Genomic DNA, 15,927 nt, shown 5'->3' with positions numbered 1-15,927 from the left:
TGAGTCGAACCTGAACATAAGTCTCTTTTATTATTGAATTTAATTACTTCTTAATTGCTTTAGTTTTTAGTTATCTTAGGTTGAGTATTAGTCAATTATTTAAGTTTCTAGTCTTACAAAACTAGAGAAAACCCTTCTTTTTATTATTTGTTTTTAATTAGATAATTCTACTAATTAGTTTAATTGTTACCGTTTCCTGTGTTCGATACCCTGCTTGCTTGAACTATATTGCTAAACGATAGGTACACTGCCTTTCGTGTGTTTATTTGTGTTTGAAGTAGTAGGATTAAAAACTAGTGCATTTTACACACATCAAGTTTTTGGCGCAGTTGCCGGGGAATGTTTAGCCTCTTTTGAAATTTTGAAAGAAAAATTGACTAACGCCCCAATCATTGTCGCCCCGAATTGGAACTTACCGTTTGAAATAATGTGCGATGCAAGCGATTATGACTTAGGAGCTGTACTTGGCCAAAGGGTTGACAAGCACTTTCAACTCGTTTACTATGCGAGCGAGACCCTAAATCCAACCCAAGAAAACTACACCACAACGGAAAACGAATTATTAGCCGTGGTGTATGCCTTTGACAAATTTCGTCCCTATTTAATTTTGTCTAAAAATACTGTGTTTACTGACCATTCTGCTATTAAGTACTTGTTTGCCAATCACGATGCTAAGCCAAGGTTGATCTGATGGGTGCTGCTACTTCAAGAATTTGACATCAAGATCAAGGACAAGAAAGGGATGGAAAATGTAGCTGCTGACCACCTTTCTAGATTAGAAAATCCAGCAAGGGATGAGATGGATGACAAGGGCATTGAAGATAGCTTCCCGGAAGAGTACTTGATGGTGATTATGGGAAAAACCATGGTATGCCGACATTTCAAATTTCTTGGCTGGAGACTTTCTTCCAAAAGGACTCACTCATCAACAAAAGAAGAAGCTCTTTTCATAAATTAAATATTATTTCTGGGATGAGCCTTATCTTTTTAGAAGTTGTGCGGATGGGATGATTAGAAGATGTGTATTTGTCAAGGAAATCTGTGACATTCTAGAGGCAGGAGGACATCATGGTGTACAATTCACTGCTAAGAAAGTTTTTGATGCGAGGTTCTATTGGCCTACTATCTTCAAGGACGTTGTTACTTAGGTGAGGGAATTTAATGCTTGCCAAAGAACGGGTAATATTTCGGCAAGGAATGAAATTCCCTAAAGGAATATTCAAGTTTGTGAAATATTTGATGTTTGGGGTGTGGATTTCATGGGACCATTTCCTTCATCCAAGGGCAATAAATACATACTTGTGGCGGTGGATTATGTGTCAAAATGGGCAAAAGCGCAAGCATTACCAACCAATGATGCTAGGGTTGTGGTAAAGTTCTTAAAAAAATTATTTTCTAGATTTGGAGTGCCGAAAGCTTTAATAAGTGATAGGGGAACCCACTTTGCTAATGATCAACTAGGAAAAGTGTTGCAAAAATATGGTGTCCGCCATAGATTTTCGACACCATATCATCCACAAACAAATGGGCAAACCGAAATTACAAATCGAGCATTTAAAGAATTTTAGAGAGATCGGTGGGTGGCAATAGAAAAGATTGGCTGATAAATTGGATGATACACTTTGGGCCTTCCGAACCGCATTCAAGACACCCATTGGAACCACACCCTATAGGCTAGTATATGGTAAAAAATGTCATTTACCCATGGAGCTCGAACATAAAGTCTATTGGGGTTTAAAAACATGCAATTTTGAGCCAAATGAGTTGCGTGCCAATCAACTTTTGCAAATGAATGCTTTGGAGGAATTGAGGAATGAGTTTTACACTAACTCACTGATTTATAAAGACAAGACCAAAAGATGGCATGATGCAAGGTTGAAGGGTAATAAGGAGTTTGAAGAAGGGCAAAGAGTTCTTTTGTACAATTCAAGACTAAAGCTTTTTCCGGGAAAAATGCACACACGTTGGTCCGGGCCTTTTACAATCAAGCATGTATATCCATACGGGGTGATTGAGTTATGGAGCAAGGATGGGTCTAGCTTTAAATTCAAGGGGCATAGGATCAAGAAATACGAAGAGGGAATGCCAAAGGATGAAGGACTAGAAGAAGGGTTGGACTTGAAGAAAGCCGCTGAAACGTAGAGCGGGAAAAAGTCCAGCTAAAGACTCCTCAAAAAGAAGCACTTACGGGAGGCAACCCGATGTTTGAGTTTGCTTTCTTTTGCCCTTTTATTTTTCGTGTTTTTTAGTCTTTTATTTTCTTTGGTGTGTTATTAGGATTTTCAGTCTACATCTTCATATTAGCTTAAACTGATTGCTTGAGGACAAGCAAAACTTAAGTGTGGGGTGTGGTGGAATATATTTAAGGAAAAAAAATCATACAGAGTAAAAAACTCGCAGAGTCGGTACACGTACTCGACGAGTCTATTTGAAAATCCACGAATTTATGCGAAATCGCGACCCTACTCGGTGAGTCGGTTACCCTACTCGATGAGTCGAAGTTATAGCCAGAAAAAAAAATTAAACTCTGTAAATTAGGGTTTTTACCCTAATAGACAAACTTTAGTCATTCTAGCAGCCACCACACACTCAACGAGCGGATATTCTCTCAAGCAACCATGCTTTAATTTCGTGATTTCTTCAAACTTCTCGCAAAAAGGTAAGATCTTTCACTCATAATTATGTTAAAGGTTCAATCTTTGGTAGTTTAATGGTTAAATTTTGTTAGAATCCCGATTTTTGAACTTGACATGATTTCTAGGGTTTCGGTTTTGGTCAATTTAGAGTGTTATAGTTGAATTTTTTTGTGAATTAACACTTGGTGTACAACCCTAGACAAACCCCTGAAACGAATTTTGAGTATATATGGCTGATTTGTTCCGAATCAGAGCAAATTTACGCGTGCAGTTCATCGGGCTCGCCGAGTCTGTTCATGGCCTCGACGAGTCCGTGCTGAAATTTCCCAGAATTTTAATATTTAATGTTTCTATGGTTTGTTTGTTTTGTTTTGTGTTTGATGTTGCAGAAAATGTTCAGCAGGGGGCAGAGCTCAAGAGGCAGACAAGGGGATTGCCCTTGGTTGAATTTTCCACAAATTGGTTCAAAATCAACTATGGTGAGATGGAAGAAGAAACTTGAAGTACTCAAGGCCAAGGATATCTATATCCCAAATGAGATAGATTGGGATTGGCTGGGACAAGTAGGTTTAAATGATGCATTAAACCCATACATGACTAAGGTCTTTATACAAAATGGGATCTCGGTTACGTGTGATGGATGGCGGAATTTATTTCGGATTCTAGAACCGGTATATCGGGAGTTATGTTTGGAGTTTTTCTCTACGGTATCATTCCAAGGGGGGAATGATTTTTACAACCCAAATGTCTTAACCTTTTATCTTGGTGCGGAGCACCGATAATGTAGTATGGCTGAGTTGAGCTGGAGGTTGGGAATATATGATGAGTCAGTAATCATGACTGAAGCCTTTGGGATGTTAGAATTGTCACAAGGATTTTCCGGAGGGAACCAATGCTACAACTTGGTGGAATAACATTGCAAATAAAGTGTATATTCCTTTCACTGCTCAAGAAGGGAGCATACGATCCCCCATTCACCACTTGATTCACCGCCTAATTTCTAGCACCATTAACATGCGAAAAGATGATGACAAGGTCCTGAGTCTTGACGTGTTTTACTTATGGTGCATTATAATGCCCAATACCTTTTGCAACATTCCATATTGCTTGGTAAGGTATTTGGGAGAAGGAGCGGTGAAGAATAGGACGACTTCAAAAATAAATGGGGGTATGTTTTTTACTCTATTGGCAAGATCATATGGTGTCATGGAAAGGGGAGCCGAGAGCATGTTGACTATGTTACCAACACCTACGTTTAGTCTCATGCTTTATAGGAGGGCAAGAATTGTGGAAGACTTTGGTAATGGTAACTTTTCCATCCCGTATGATGATGATGTTGTGGCGCCCGAGGAACCAGGTAGACGGGTTAGACCGAGGCAATAGAATGTTCAAGAAGACCCACCGGTAATCCCTGTTGATGATGAGATGTCGATGGATTGGTATAATGTTGAAGCGAGGAGATATAAAGATGATTTGGGAGGAGTATGAATTATAACCATCAAACACTCACCCATTTGTTTAATCATTTGAACATACCACCTATGGATGAGCCCGAGTATCCTTATGTTAGTAGTTAGGAAGAGAGAGTAAATGCAAGAAGAAGTGGAGCCGGGGGGAGCAGAATTGGAGATGACGATGAGGAAGGAGATGAAGACTAGTTATCCTTTTAATTTTATTTGCTTGGATTGTTTTAAGATTATTTTTATTTGGTTTGCTTTGTTTTTGTTTTATTTGGTTTGATGTTTGAACACCTAGTAATTAGGATTTTTAGTTTGTTTTCCTTTGTCTATTACGCGTGTTTTGTTTTTTGTATTTTCAGTTTAAGAGTGAGAGAATAAGTGCACGAATCGAGAGTGAGAAGTAACCAAGTGAAGAATCGAGTCTAGATGAGAAGATAGGAGTTTTGAGTCTGGTATCGAGTCCGACAATTAGAAGGGTTAAAGAGTGCTTATTTACTGAAGAAAAATGAGTAAAGTGTCACTTTAGTATTACACAAACACCCCAGAAACGGACCTGAAGCAGAAAATGAGTTTTGTCCATACAACGATGACTTGTCAAGTCCATATACCCTACTCGACGATTCCAAGTAAAAAAACCCGATTATTCTGCCAGTAACGCTACAACTCGGCAATTCCGCAAATGCACTCGACGAGTTGCTCATTCTTCTACTTTCAAGTTGATGATTTTATTAAATTTGATACTAGCAATAGGCTATACTTTTGAAGACTGTTTCCTGAGTATTCCAAAGAGCTTTTTCGTCTATAGTTGGAGCTGTCAACTACACGAGATTTGACACCCAATGCATGGATGAGCTGTTTCCATGCCTAAAGTCAATTGAAGATGGAGCTTTAAATGAAGAAGATCAACCTCGCCACTACTATCCCAGGGGAGTTTGTTCCAATTTCCTCTTCACTTTTATGTTTTTATCATGCATAATATACAATGGGGACATTGCATAAATTAAGTGTGGGGTAGGGGGTTGGTTATATTAGTCAATTTAGAATTTTAGTCAATTTTAAAAATTTTGCATAAAAAAATTGCTTAGGAAATCATGGTAAAGCAATTAAGATTCATGCTAGTATTGTGTTTGATGATTTTATGAGGACCCAAATGTTTCGTTGAGCCTATACACGTTATAATGCATTTGTGCCCCCCTTTATTCTGGTGAAATCATGGGACAAAAACACAACCTCGCTTAGTTTGAGGGATGTAATATGCTTAGCATCGTGTACCATAAATGTATCCAGGAAAACTTAATACCTTAACCAATAAAGGATGAAGTTAAGCTCCTTGCTTAAGCATGTAGGGTTTGAGTGAAAAAAGTGAGGAACATGTAAAGAGAGAGAGAGAGAGAGAGAGAGAGAAATTACCGAAAAGTTAAAGAATTTTGGAGCAGTCAAAGTATAAAGTATGAAGATCAAGATTCAAAAGTTAAAGATACCAAAAACCAAACAAAGAAGGTGATGAATTCAAAGAGGTAAAAGATCAAATAAGTGAAGAATTCAAAGAGCTCCATTGGTATCAAAATGTAATTTTTCTAGAATTTATGTATGCTTGGTAGTTTAACCAAAAATGACTTGAGGTTAAGAAAGTTTTTCGAGGATGAGTTCGGAGGGATGCATAAAATGAACATTGTTCAAAGAATTGGGCAAGTGTTTATGAGGTTTGTGAGTATTTAGGATTAGGGGGGGTCTTTAGGAAAAATTTTAGACACAAATGCATGCATTGCGGTCTTGGCATAATGGATGGGTTTGATTATGATTGTCTTATGTGATGCTAATGTGTTAAAATTCAGTTTTGCTTGGGCGCAAGCAAAAGTCAAGTGTGGGGTATTTTGATATGTGCATTTTTAGTTATATATTTTGTCTAATATCTTAATATTATTTGGCTATTTTGTCTCAATTATTGAACAAAAGGTACTTAATTATGTTTAAATTGTATTTTCAGCCTAAAAGACATGCTCGAGTTAAAACGGAAGCGGGATTAGCAATCGGAAGCTCGGGAATCAAAGAAAGAAGAAATTAAACCAAAAAGATGAAGGACTCGGCGAGTTGGTCCTCAACTCGTCGAGTAGATAGGAAGATTCGAGAACATATTAAGACTTGTCGTACACGGGATTTAAGTGATGGACTCGTCGAGTCAGTCTATAGACTCAACGAGTCGCCCCTGTTTTCAGAAAATTATATAAAGGGCATTAATCCCCGAAACCAAAGACTTCTCTCTAGATCTTTTGGCAACTTATCTGTGATTAGAATGTTATTGAAGCTCTGGAATTCGAAGATCAACCCTAGAGATCGATTTGGAAGAGATCAAAGGCAACATATATTCTCTTTTTCTTAATCTATTGCACAAAACTATGTTTTTACTTATGGATTTCGTTTTGAGATATTACTTGCTGTAGATATGAGCTAAAAACTCATTACTTCTATTTAGGGTAGATTAGCTTGTTAATATGGATTGATTTTATGGTATAGATTATTTGATTTGGTGAAATTGTTTTGTTAAGCTTGTGAACGATCCTTATGTGTTGACAATAACTATTTTCTGTTAATTATCAAGTCTATTAAGTTGTATGAACATCCTCTTAATTGCTTGCTTCATATGATTTATGTGAAAACAATATTATATGCCTAGTATTAGTGAATATGAACCTAGGATTAATTAGAAAATAGGTAAGTTAATGTGTGAGCTTGTGTGATGAACAACCATACAAGATGTTGATTGAATTAGTAATTTAATTAGCTACAACTACAAGTCTTACTTAACCCGAATCAAAATACTAGGAAATTCATTAGTTTAACCAATTGGCCACTATTTAAATTAATTTATTTTCTATAGATTAGTAATAGTGAACATTAATCTAATCACATTAATCGGTAGCCAATGACAAAATAATCCATTGCACTTGCCATAAAATCAACCATAGAAACAAGTGAGTCGAACCTGAAAAAAAAAGTCTCTTTTATTATTGAATTTAATTACTTCTTAATTGCTTTAGTTTTTAGTTATCTTAGGTTGAGTATTAGTCAATTGTTTAAGTTTCTAGTCTTGCAAAACTAGAGAAAACCCTTCTTTTTATTATTTGTTTTTAATTAGATAATTCTAGTAACTAGTTTAATTATTACCGTTTCCTGTGTTCGATATCATGCTTGCTTGAACTATATTGCTAAACGATAGGTGCACTGCCTTTTGTGTGTTTATTTGTGTTTGAAGTAGTAGGATTAAAAACTAGTGTATTTTACACACATCACTTTGATGATTATGTTGTTCAAGGTAAATATAAATATGGAATAGAAAAAATTGTTAGCTCTTCTCACTTATCTAACAAAAATAAGTGTTTTGTAACTAATATTAATGAAACCATTGAACCTCAGTCTTACTTTGAGGATTCATCCTGAATGGGTTAAAGCCATGAATCTATGAGAGCCCTTTATAGAAATAGAACTTGGGAAATAACTGATTTACCTAAAAATAGAAAACCAATTGCATATTGTTGGATTTACAAAATTATAAAGCAATAGGTTAAGTAGAGAGTTATAAAGCTCACTTGGTTGCCAAAGGTTACAGTCAAATGGAAGGTGTTGACTATGAGGAAACATTTTCTCATGTAACTAAAATTGTTACCATTAGGATTATAATTACTTTTGTTGTTAATCGAAATTAGAATTTACATCAGTTTGACATTAATAATGTTTTTTTATGTGGTGATCTTGAGGAGGATGTCTATACAGCATTACCTCAAGGGTATCATAGTAATGGTGATACTAGGGTGTGTAAACTTTTGAAGTCCTTATATGGTTTAAAGCAAGCTACACACAAGTGGAATGAAAAATTATGTGTCTCTTTGTTTAGTTTTGGTTTCAATAAAAGTATTAATGACTATTCCATGCTTGTAAAGTCTGTAGGAATTTTTCTTGTTGTTTTGTTAGTTTATGTGGGTGATATAATCCTAATAAAAGATAATGAAACATAAAATGCTAAAGTTAAAGAATTTCTTAAATCTCAATTTTTGATTAAAGATTTAGGTAAATTGAAATATTTTTTAGGTATAGAAGTTAATGATGTTCCAATGTTTGTCTTTCACAAATGAAATATTGTTTGGAATTATTACATGAATTTGGGATGCTTGGTTGCAAACTAGTTAATACTCCTATTGAGGCTAATCTTATTGTTGATCGTGATATTGATCAAAGTAGTGACAATTTTCTTGAAAAAATTAATGATTATTAGAAAGTGGTTGGAAAGTTAATTTATCTCACTATAACGTCTGACATTTCCTATTTAGTTCAAATTTTAAGTCAATTTATGGGCAAGCCTAGAATGTCACATTTGAGAATTGCTTTAAGGTTGTTAAGGTATCTTAAAAATAGTCCTAGAAACGGAGTATGTTATTTAAAAACTTATTCTCTTGTTTTAAAAGGATTTTATGATGCTAAGTGGGCTAAATGTCTCTTTTCTATGAATATTGTAGGTGGTTATTTAGTTTATTTTAGTGATTCTCTTGTTTCATGGAGAAGTGAAAAAACAGCCTGCTATTTCCATCAACTCAATATGAATATAGAGTTCTTGGTTCATTAACTTGTGAAATAATTTGGGTATTAAAATTTTGGGATAATGACTTAAAAGGGTAATATATTTTTCAATTTGTACATATTTGATCACTGAGTTTTTTTTTCGTCCACATTTACCCCTTTAACTTGTTAAGCTGTACACGTTCAGTCCTTATGACCGGTTACTTTAGGTTAGCCGGGAAAAATGACTTAATAGGGTAATATATTTTTCATTTTGTACACATTTAGTCCTTAATATTTTTGTACATATTTAGTCATTAACATTTTTTTTGTTTCAAATAAGTCCTTTTTTTGTACTCATTCAATACTTATGAATGATTTCTTTAGGTTTTTCTCATGACATCTTACGTGGGACAATCATTGATGAGTTGTTTGGGGTTATTGATGTTTATGTCTAACATGATCTCGACTATTTGGCTGCGTAGGTATTGTGGTTTGCTTAGGTCTTGTATTCTGAACGTCATAACTTCTTCATACAATATCAGATTTTAACGATCTTTATATTCACATGTTCATTTTTTTCATTAAGATTATTCCCTGTTAAAATGTAATATATTTTTACTTACGATTTTATAAAAAAAAACATCCATACATGCATTCATAAAAACGTATGGACAAGGACAGACGCAGGAATGCATAGTAGGTATTGCCGAGATGAAATAGGTGTTGCTGATACATGAAAAATAGCTATAAACGAAAAAAAAATCGAAAATCCGAGATGGTATGGATATAAAGATCGCTCACATGGATATAAAGATCGTTAAAATCCGAGATCGTATGAAGAAGTTATGACGTTCAGAGCACATGACCTAAACAACCAAGCAGTTGAGATCGCGATCGACATAAACATCAAAAGGCCCAAACACTTCATTAATGAATTTCCCACGTAAGATTTCGTGAGAAAAAACTAAAGAAATCATTCATAGGTATTTAATGAGTACAAAAACAAAAATGACTTATTTTGCAAAAAGAAAATATATATATATATATATTAATGAGTACATGTGTACAAAAATATTAATGACTAAATGTGTACAAAGTGAAAAATATATTACCCTATTAAGTCATTATTACCGGCTAACCTGGAGTAGCCGGTCATAATGAGTGAATGTGTACAATTTAACAAGTTGAATGGGTAAATGTGGACGAAAAAAAAAATCAGTGACTAAATGTGTACAAATCGAAAAATACATTACCCTTTTAAGTCATTATCCCTAAAATTTTGTATGATTTAAGATTTAATCAAGTTGTTTCGGTAAAAATTTCTTGTGATAATAAATCTGCTATAAAACTACCTTAAATCCTATTTTTCATGATAAGACTAAGCATTTTGAAATTGATGTTCATTTTATTAGGAAAAAGATTAAAAATTGTATTATTAAGCTTGTTAAAATTGGTTGGTTAATTAAATTATTGATGTTTTGACTAAATCTCTTGTATCTTTTCAACATGAGAATCATTGTCAAAAAAATGTGTTTGGTTGATCCGTTTTCTATAAAATAATGTTAACAAATGATTAGTTAGATCGATGGTGTTGAAATAATGAAGTGTTATATTCCAAACTAACCATTTTGCATCTTTTCTATATTTTGTTTATTTTTGTATTTCTTTTCTAATTTTTATTGTAGGGGTAATATTGTGAAAGATGGAAGGTGTCGGTTGTATCTTATTTCGAATAAACATGCGGGTTGTGAGGTCATTGACAACCCGATGTATATAAATGTAGATGCACATGATTTAGGTCATTATGACGTCATTTTCATAGATACTTTTTACTTTTTCGCTCTCTTGTTGTAATCCTTTGTTCTTATAGATTATGACTTACTTTTTTAGGGTTTCATGTTCATTGTTCATTACATCTTTGATATACGAGTAAAATATTAAGAGTGTAGTGTAGGAAAACTTGTAGTGAGGATTTGAGTTGTAAAAGTATATGTAAACGTTTTTTTTTTTTAAATCAAGTTGTTCATGTTGGAAAATCGTGTTTACATTTTTCTCGGTTGGCTTTTTTTGTTACTGTAGATCCTATCGAACTTGGTGATTTTCAATTTCATGTCATTACACTTGAAGGTCACTTTATGGATAGTACGATCAGAGGTTCCCAATTGTTGTTTTAAAATATGCTAGAACCCACTTCCAAAAAGATGTTGCTCATTGTTGATTTCCGGTTAGTAGGTCTTTTAAAATGTTGACCTAAGCCTTGACCAACACAACTTATTCGCCAGCGCTCCATTGCCTTGCTTTCTTCTTCGAAGTAGTCATCGCACATGGAGGGTGCGCATCCGGTGACTCATTCTATAATTCTTCGTCTTGTATGTCGGGTTGGGTTTCATCACTGTCATCAGAATTTTGAGGTTAACAATCGGATGTGTTCAAGTTTTGGGTTTTCAACACAAATTGTGAAGGACTTCGCATTGACTGTGTATCATCATATTGTGTCGATATTTGCCACAGTAGGAAATTGTTGCATAATTGTTATATACACATTTGCAAGAACATTGGTTTAAATAGCGATTGAGTTTGATACTGAAATTGTGTCGCCAAAAACATTGGATTAAATGGTGCTTGGAATGGATCAAATTGTGGTGGACTTTAGCCTTCTCCTTACCACATGATGGAAACAATTTTACAAACTTAAAAGTATAGAAGGTTGCAAGAATCGTATGAAAATAAACGACGTTAAGGATGTAAGGGAAGTTGGGAACCAAAACATAACATTTTATTTTATAATTATAATAATCCAAACTTCAAACAAACTAATTCACATTTTACGCCCAATTAAAGTAACCTGGATGTGATTATCATTTATTCTAATTACCACTATGTTTAGGTGATGGAAAAACCATTCGGCCGTTCCCCCTTGGAGTTGGAGAGAGATTAGTGAACTCCAAAGCCTGCATCCTCAGTTCAATAGGGTAGTCCGCAATGCACCCGATCCTTGGTCCAGCCCCCGTTGACCATTTCAGAGAAAGCTGGTTTCCTAACTGGTAGGAACATGCCGCTTTCTTTGAATTAATCCTTTCTAGTATCGCTTTCTTTGGCACATCGGCTTTTGGACTATTAAGACCCCCAGAGAGACTCCTTTTATAACAACCATTATTCTTCTTCTCCACCACTTCACCAACCGGAAACAACGATTCCAATTCCGGTTTGCGATCATGGGTTTCGGATTCCGGGGTATCGGAAGAAACTGGAATCCCGAGTTCAGTTTCAGATCCATTTTGAGTCATTTTCTTGTTTTCATAGTTCTCGTAATCTTCATTTGCCTTTTTTATCTGATCACACAAAAACAGGGTTAGTGTTGAAAAAAAGTAACCACTTATATAAAATATTCACTTTATCCCCTCACAAATTGAAAAATATCAACATCAACAATAATGTGAGAAATTATTAATTACTTTTGTAAGGCCCCACACTCCCAAACCTATAACCAATTATTTTTCACATGAATGGAATATGACGCATGTAATAAAAAGGAATATGACATGAGCATTTTGTAATGGATCAAGCGGATAACTAATTGTTTTTCACATAAATGGAATAAAATACTAATAAAATTGGAGAAAAAATTGCATACTTCAACTTTTTCGAGATCGACACCATTTGCCTTGAGAAAAGATAAGAACGACTTGAGGCTTTCATCGGTTGGACGATAGTGTCCACTATACGGAGAGATAGTCTAAAAAACAACACAAAAACAAAACACAAAATGTTAAATGAAGATTATTTAAGAACTAAATAATATATTAGGTGATGACCATTGACCAAGGTCACAACTCACAAGTCATCAACAAATATATTTTAATATTTTGACGATAGTATAGTCATCAAAAGTTGCACATGTCTATTCGTTTATAAAAATAACAAGTGACATAATACCTTTTTTTTTCTTTTTTGCATCTAGTATCATCTACTGTATAAATAAATATTTTTTGTAAATTGGAAATATAACTGAGAGCAAATTTATCTATATTAAACAAAAAAATAAAATTCATATATTACGCAGTGGATTTGTGTTATACCTTAAGTGTCCCGTTGTCCACATCAAGCCTTCCGGCAGCTAAAGTAGCTCCTCCGGCGAGAAAGCTAGAATGATGAAACTTTCCTTTCTTTTTCTATAAATTCCAATTATAATAATAAAAAAATGTTTAATTATTTGCTAAATTCTCAAGAATGCGTTTGTTCATGTATAGATGTATTCAAAATCTCACCTCGCCAGCGTAAAGTTTGTTGGAGGCACTTGTGACAAATATCCATTTTTCTCCATTTTTTGTATCGAGTAGGTGTCCAGTTAGAACGTGAACGATTTTGCCTTCAATGATGACATACTCGTAATTCTCTCTTTCTTGCTGTTTATATGATCGTAAAATTAATAATAATAATCTTGATTGTAATTTTTTTTTATAAAATTAAGTGAAAATAAATCATGAAAAACATACAGGTCCAAGATACTTAATGCACTGCTCACGAAGTTTTGATCTTGGACATTCTTTTAAATCAACCACTCGTCCATCTCCAATATCCAACCTTCAAGAAAATACAAGTTTTAAAACTTTTTAAATTCTAATTTGTTTTTAAAAGAAAATGAAAGGCTATTATGAGATTGTATAAAGGTAGAAATTTGGACCTATTTACCTAGAAAAATGATTGAGTCACCTTATATTTATATCCGAATAATGAATCACATGGATAAAACACTTTATTGAATGTGAAAGGAAAGAAATGAGTCATTATATCAAATATTCGCTTTATTAAAAAACTTAAGTTATTATTGTATTGATATAGTGGCATTTTAAAATGTTAATTTTAATATATAAAATCAAAGAAAATTGACAAAAGGTCAATGACGCCCGTTTTGACCCACAACTCATGCTACCTACGGCATTGCATTCATCAGCAATTACAAATAAAATAATCATTTCCAATAAATATTTCCTGCACAATTTTCATTTACACATACAAGAGAACGCCAGTTTCGACTCACTTACTGAAAAAAAGATTAATTTAGATGTCCTACAAATAAGACGAGTAAAATTAAAAAATAAAAATAATAAAAAAAAAATAAATAAATATTGAGAATCTAACATATCAAACGGGTTGTAATATTTAAATCTTAACAACCTTGTAAATTAATTTATCCAAAGAATTATTCTTTCGAAAGAAAAATGAACCAAAAAATTTTATTATTTTATTTTCCCATTTTGCCACCTCTAACTTTGCATTCATCATCAATTAACGTGATAGCAACCATTTCCAATAAAGATTTATTGCACAATTTTGATTTACACATTTTTCCTACTTATTTTTGGCCAAAAATCGATCATTATTGATCCCAAACTTTCAACTTTATCACGTGGGGCCAGCACATGAAGTCAAGAACACGATTGATCACACACTTCCACTTACTCATCTACATGAGTCCAACAAAAAGTTTAGAATGTGAAATATGTGGAGTGGATCTTGTTCATATAATGGAGGACATAACGATTTTTTTTATATCTCCCATAATCGATTTGATAGATGATAAATATCAGGAAAGTTATAACAGTAACAATTAGAGTATAGGTATTTTGCAATTTGTAAAGGGGATGCAATAAAATTTTGTTGTAAAAATGTAAATCAGGTATACACACCAGTAGAAGAAAGGTTGGCCAGCATCAGCTTTGCACCACTCTTCATAATACAAGTGCAAGCTATGACCATATCGGTGTCTAGGATCAATCTGAAATTACTCGGAATATCAATTAGTGAAGATATAGTAAGAAATAAATAATCATCAGTTTTTGATGGGTTGGGGTGATTATACTTACAGCTTCAATCCAGTGTTGGAATGCTAATTTATGAGCTTTGGCATCTAATGACAAACCCTTACCCACCTGCCAAAAACAAAATTGGAGTTAATTACCAACAAAAAACAACTACAGCTATCCAAATCACAACCAAAATTTACCCAAAAAAGGGGGAAATGTAATTTTGTTTGGTATTGTGTTTGTTTGGTGTACCTTAGAAGCATTCAAAGAGATTCTGTTCCACCGGGAAGCTGCTGATTCTTGTTTTTGGAAATTGAAGAAGGAAATTGTGCTGTGATTTAATCTGGCGAAATCAAGGGCTTGCCACCTTCAAAATATATTACGTTAATCGAGTAATTAACCATGAAAAACGATGTTATATATAGTGATAAACAAGATCAGTACCAGAGTTCTTCAATAACGACGGCAGAATCTGCCATGAGGCGACGGGTGCGATAACCTCTGTAGACCTTTTGAAGTTTCATAGCGGCGTCGGAGTGATAGGTAGGGCTTTGACATTTAACATCCGCCGCCGGTGACGGAGGCTGAATGCTGGGGTTGAGAGTGGAAAACAAGGACGCTCCCATTTTGGAATTTTCGTGATCAAGGTTTAATGAACGATGATGTTCGTCGGAGTATAGAGGATATGGTGGTTGTTTTGGGGTTCGATCGAAGGTTGTATGTGTATGGGGGCTGGTGTCGACCTCCATTTCAGAAATCTAGAACAATAATGGCAAAATATGTAGGGATAGAGGTTGATGGTAGTGGGGGTCCTTGCAGGGAGGTTAGGAAGAAGGACGAAGTTGCAGTAATGGAGTCGTCTCGTGTGTTGAAATAACAGGAGGATGAACTGGTGAACCTACCAACAACTGTAGTTTCAGTAGATGATATTTATTGGTCGTACTAGCACGCGTATGTGCGCCAATCTCATTTTGGCAAAATGAATTTTCAATATAATTATATTTATATGAACTCACTTTGACTCCAAAAAAATCTTATAAAGCATGTTAGTTTGAAGGTTATATCTTTAATTTTAAGAAGTATAATTTATAAATTTTTATACAAATTTTTTTTTAACGACGGTTATACAAATTAATTATGTATAAATATTATTAATACATGTCAAAAAGTTTGAAGACTTCAATTAAAGAAGTTGTTAAAAAATTTAATTTGGAACAAAATGATAATTTTAAAATATAAAAATTCATGTATATAAATTAATTTAAATTTTTTAAACTGGACAATTTAGGGATGGCAAAAAAACCCGAACCCGACGGGGTAACCCGATCATTTCGTGTCGGGTAACGGGTCGTTATCGGATTTTTTATCGGGTTCGGGGCAGGGAGTGGGTTATCCCCGACCCGACCCGACCCGCCCCGATCATATATATATATATATATATATATATATATATATATATATATATATATA

General features: G+C 34.1%; 2 protein-coding genes across 2 annotated transcripts; one reads left to right on the top strand and one right to left on the bottom strand.

The window, feature by feature from the left end:
- Positions 1–1,704: 1,704 nt before the first annotated feature.
- Positions 1,705–2,142, top strand: LOC145122022 (uncharacterized). The gene has a single exon (XM_079057699.1). The coding sequence runs from the start codon at positions 1,705–1,707 to the stop codon at positions 2,140–2,142; it is 438 nt and encodes a 145-aa protein (XP_078913825.1).
- Positions 2,143–11,404: 9,262 nt separating this feature from the next.
- Positions 11,405–15,413, bottom strand: LOC145119358 (IQ calmodulin-binding motif family protein). Its single transcript, XM_079055008.1, has 9 exons — positions 14,902–15,413; positions 14,710–14,824; positions 14,518–14,583; positions 14,341–14,429; positions 13,147–13,234; positions 12,919–13,056; positions 12,730–12,822; positions 12,285–12,386; positions 11,405–11,982 (listed from the first exon to the last, which is right to left on the bottom strand). The coding sequence occupies exons 1-9, from the start codon at positions 15,204–15,206 to the stop codon at positions 11,518–11,520; spliced, it is 1,461 nt and encodes a 486-aa protein (XP_078911134.1). The 5' UTR covers positions 15,207–15,413; the 3' UTR covers positions 11,405–11,517.
- Between the last annotated feature and the right edge of the window lie 514 nt (positions 15,414–15,927).

Source organism: Lactuca virosa, chromosome 6 (genome assembly GCF_052849685.1).
Source record: "Lactuca virosa cultivar CGN04683 chromosome 6, Lactuca_virosa_CGN04683_v6, whole genome shotgun sequence".
Classification (NCBI taxonomy): Eukaryota; Viridiplantae; Streptophyta; class Magnoliopsida; order Asterales; family Asteraceae; genus Lactuca; species Lactuca virosa.
Note: the sequence above shows the minus strand (reverse complement) of the source record. Positions and strands in the feature narration are given on the sequence as shown.

Bases quoted from the DNA above. Each gene is read 5' to 3' on its own strand.
- LOC145122022 (XM_079057699.1), top strand. From the start codon at position 1,705: ATGGAGCTCGAACATAAAGTCTATTGGGGTTTAAAAACATGCAATTTT.
- LOC145119358 (XM_079055008.1), bottom strand. From the start codon at position 15,206: ATGGAGGTCGACACCAGCCCCCATACACATACAACCTTCGATCGAACC. The intron at 14,825-14,901 runs GTACTGATCTTG...TATATTTTGAAG, and splicing joins GTCGTTATTGAAGAACTCTG to GTGGCAAGCCCTTGATTTCG. The intron at 13,057-13,146 runs GTATGTTTTTCA...TCATATAAACAG, and splicing joins GCATTAAGTATCTTGGACCT to CAAGAAAGAGAGAATTACGA.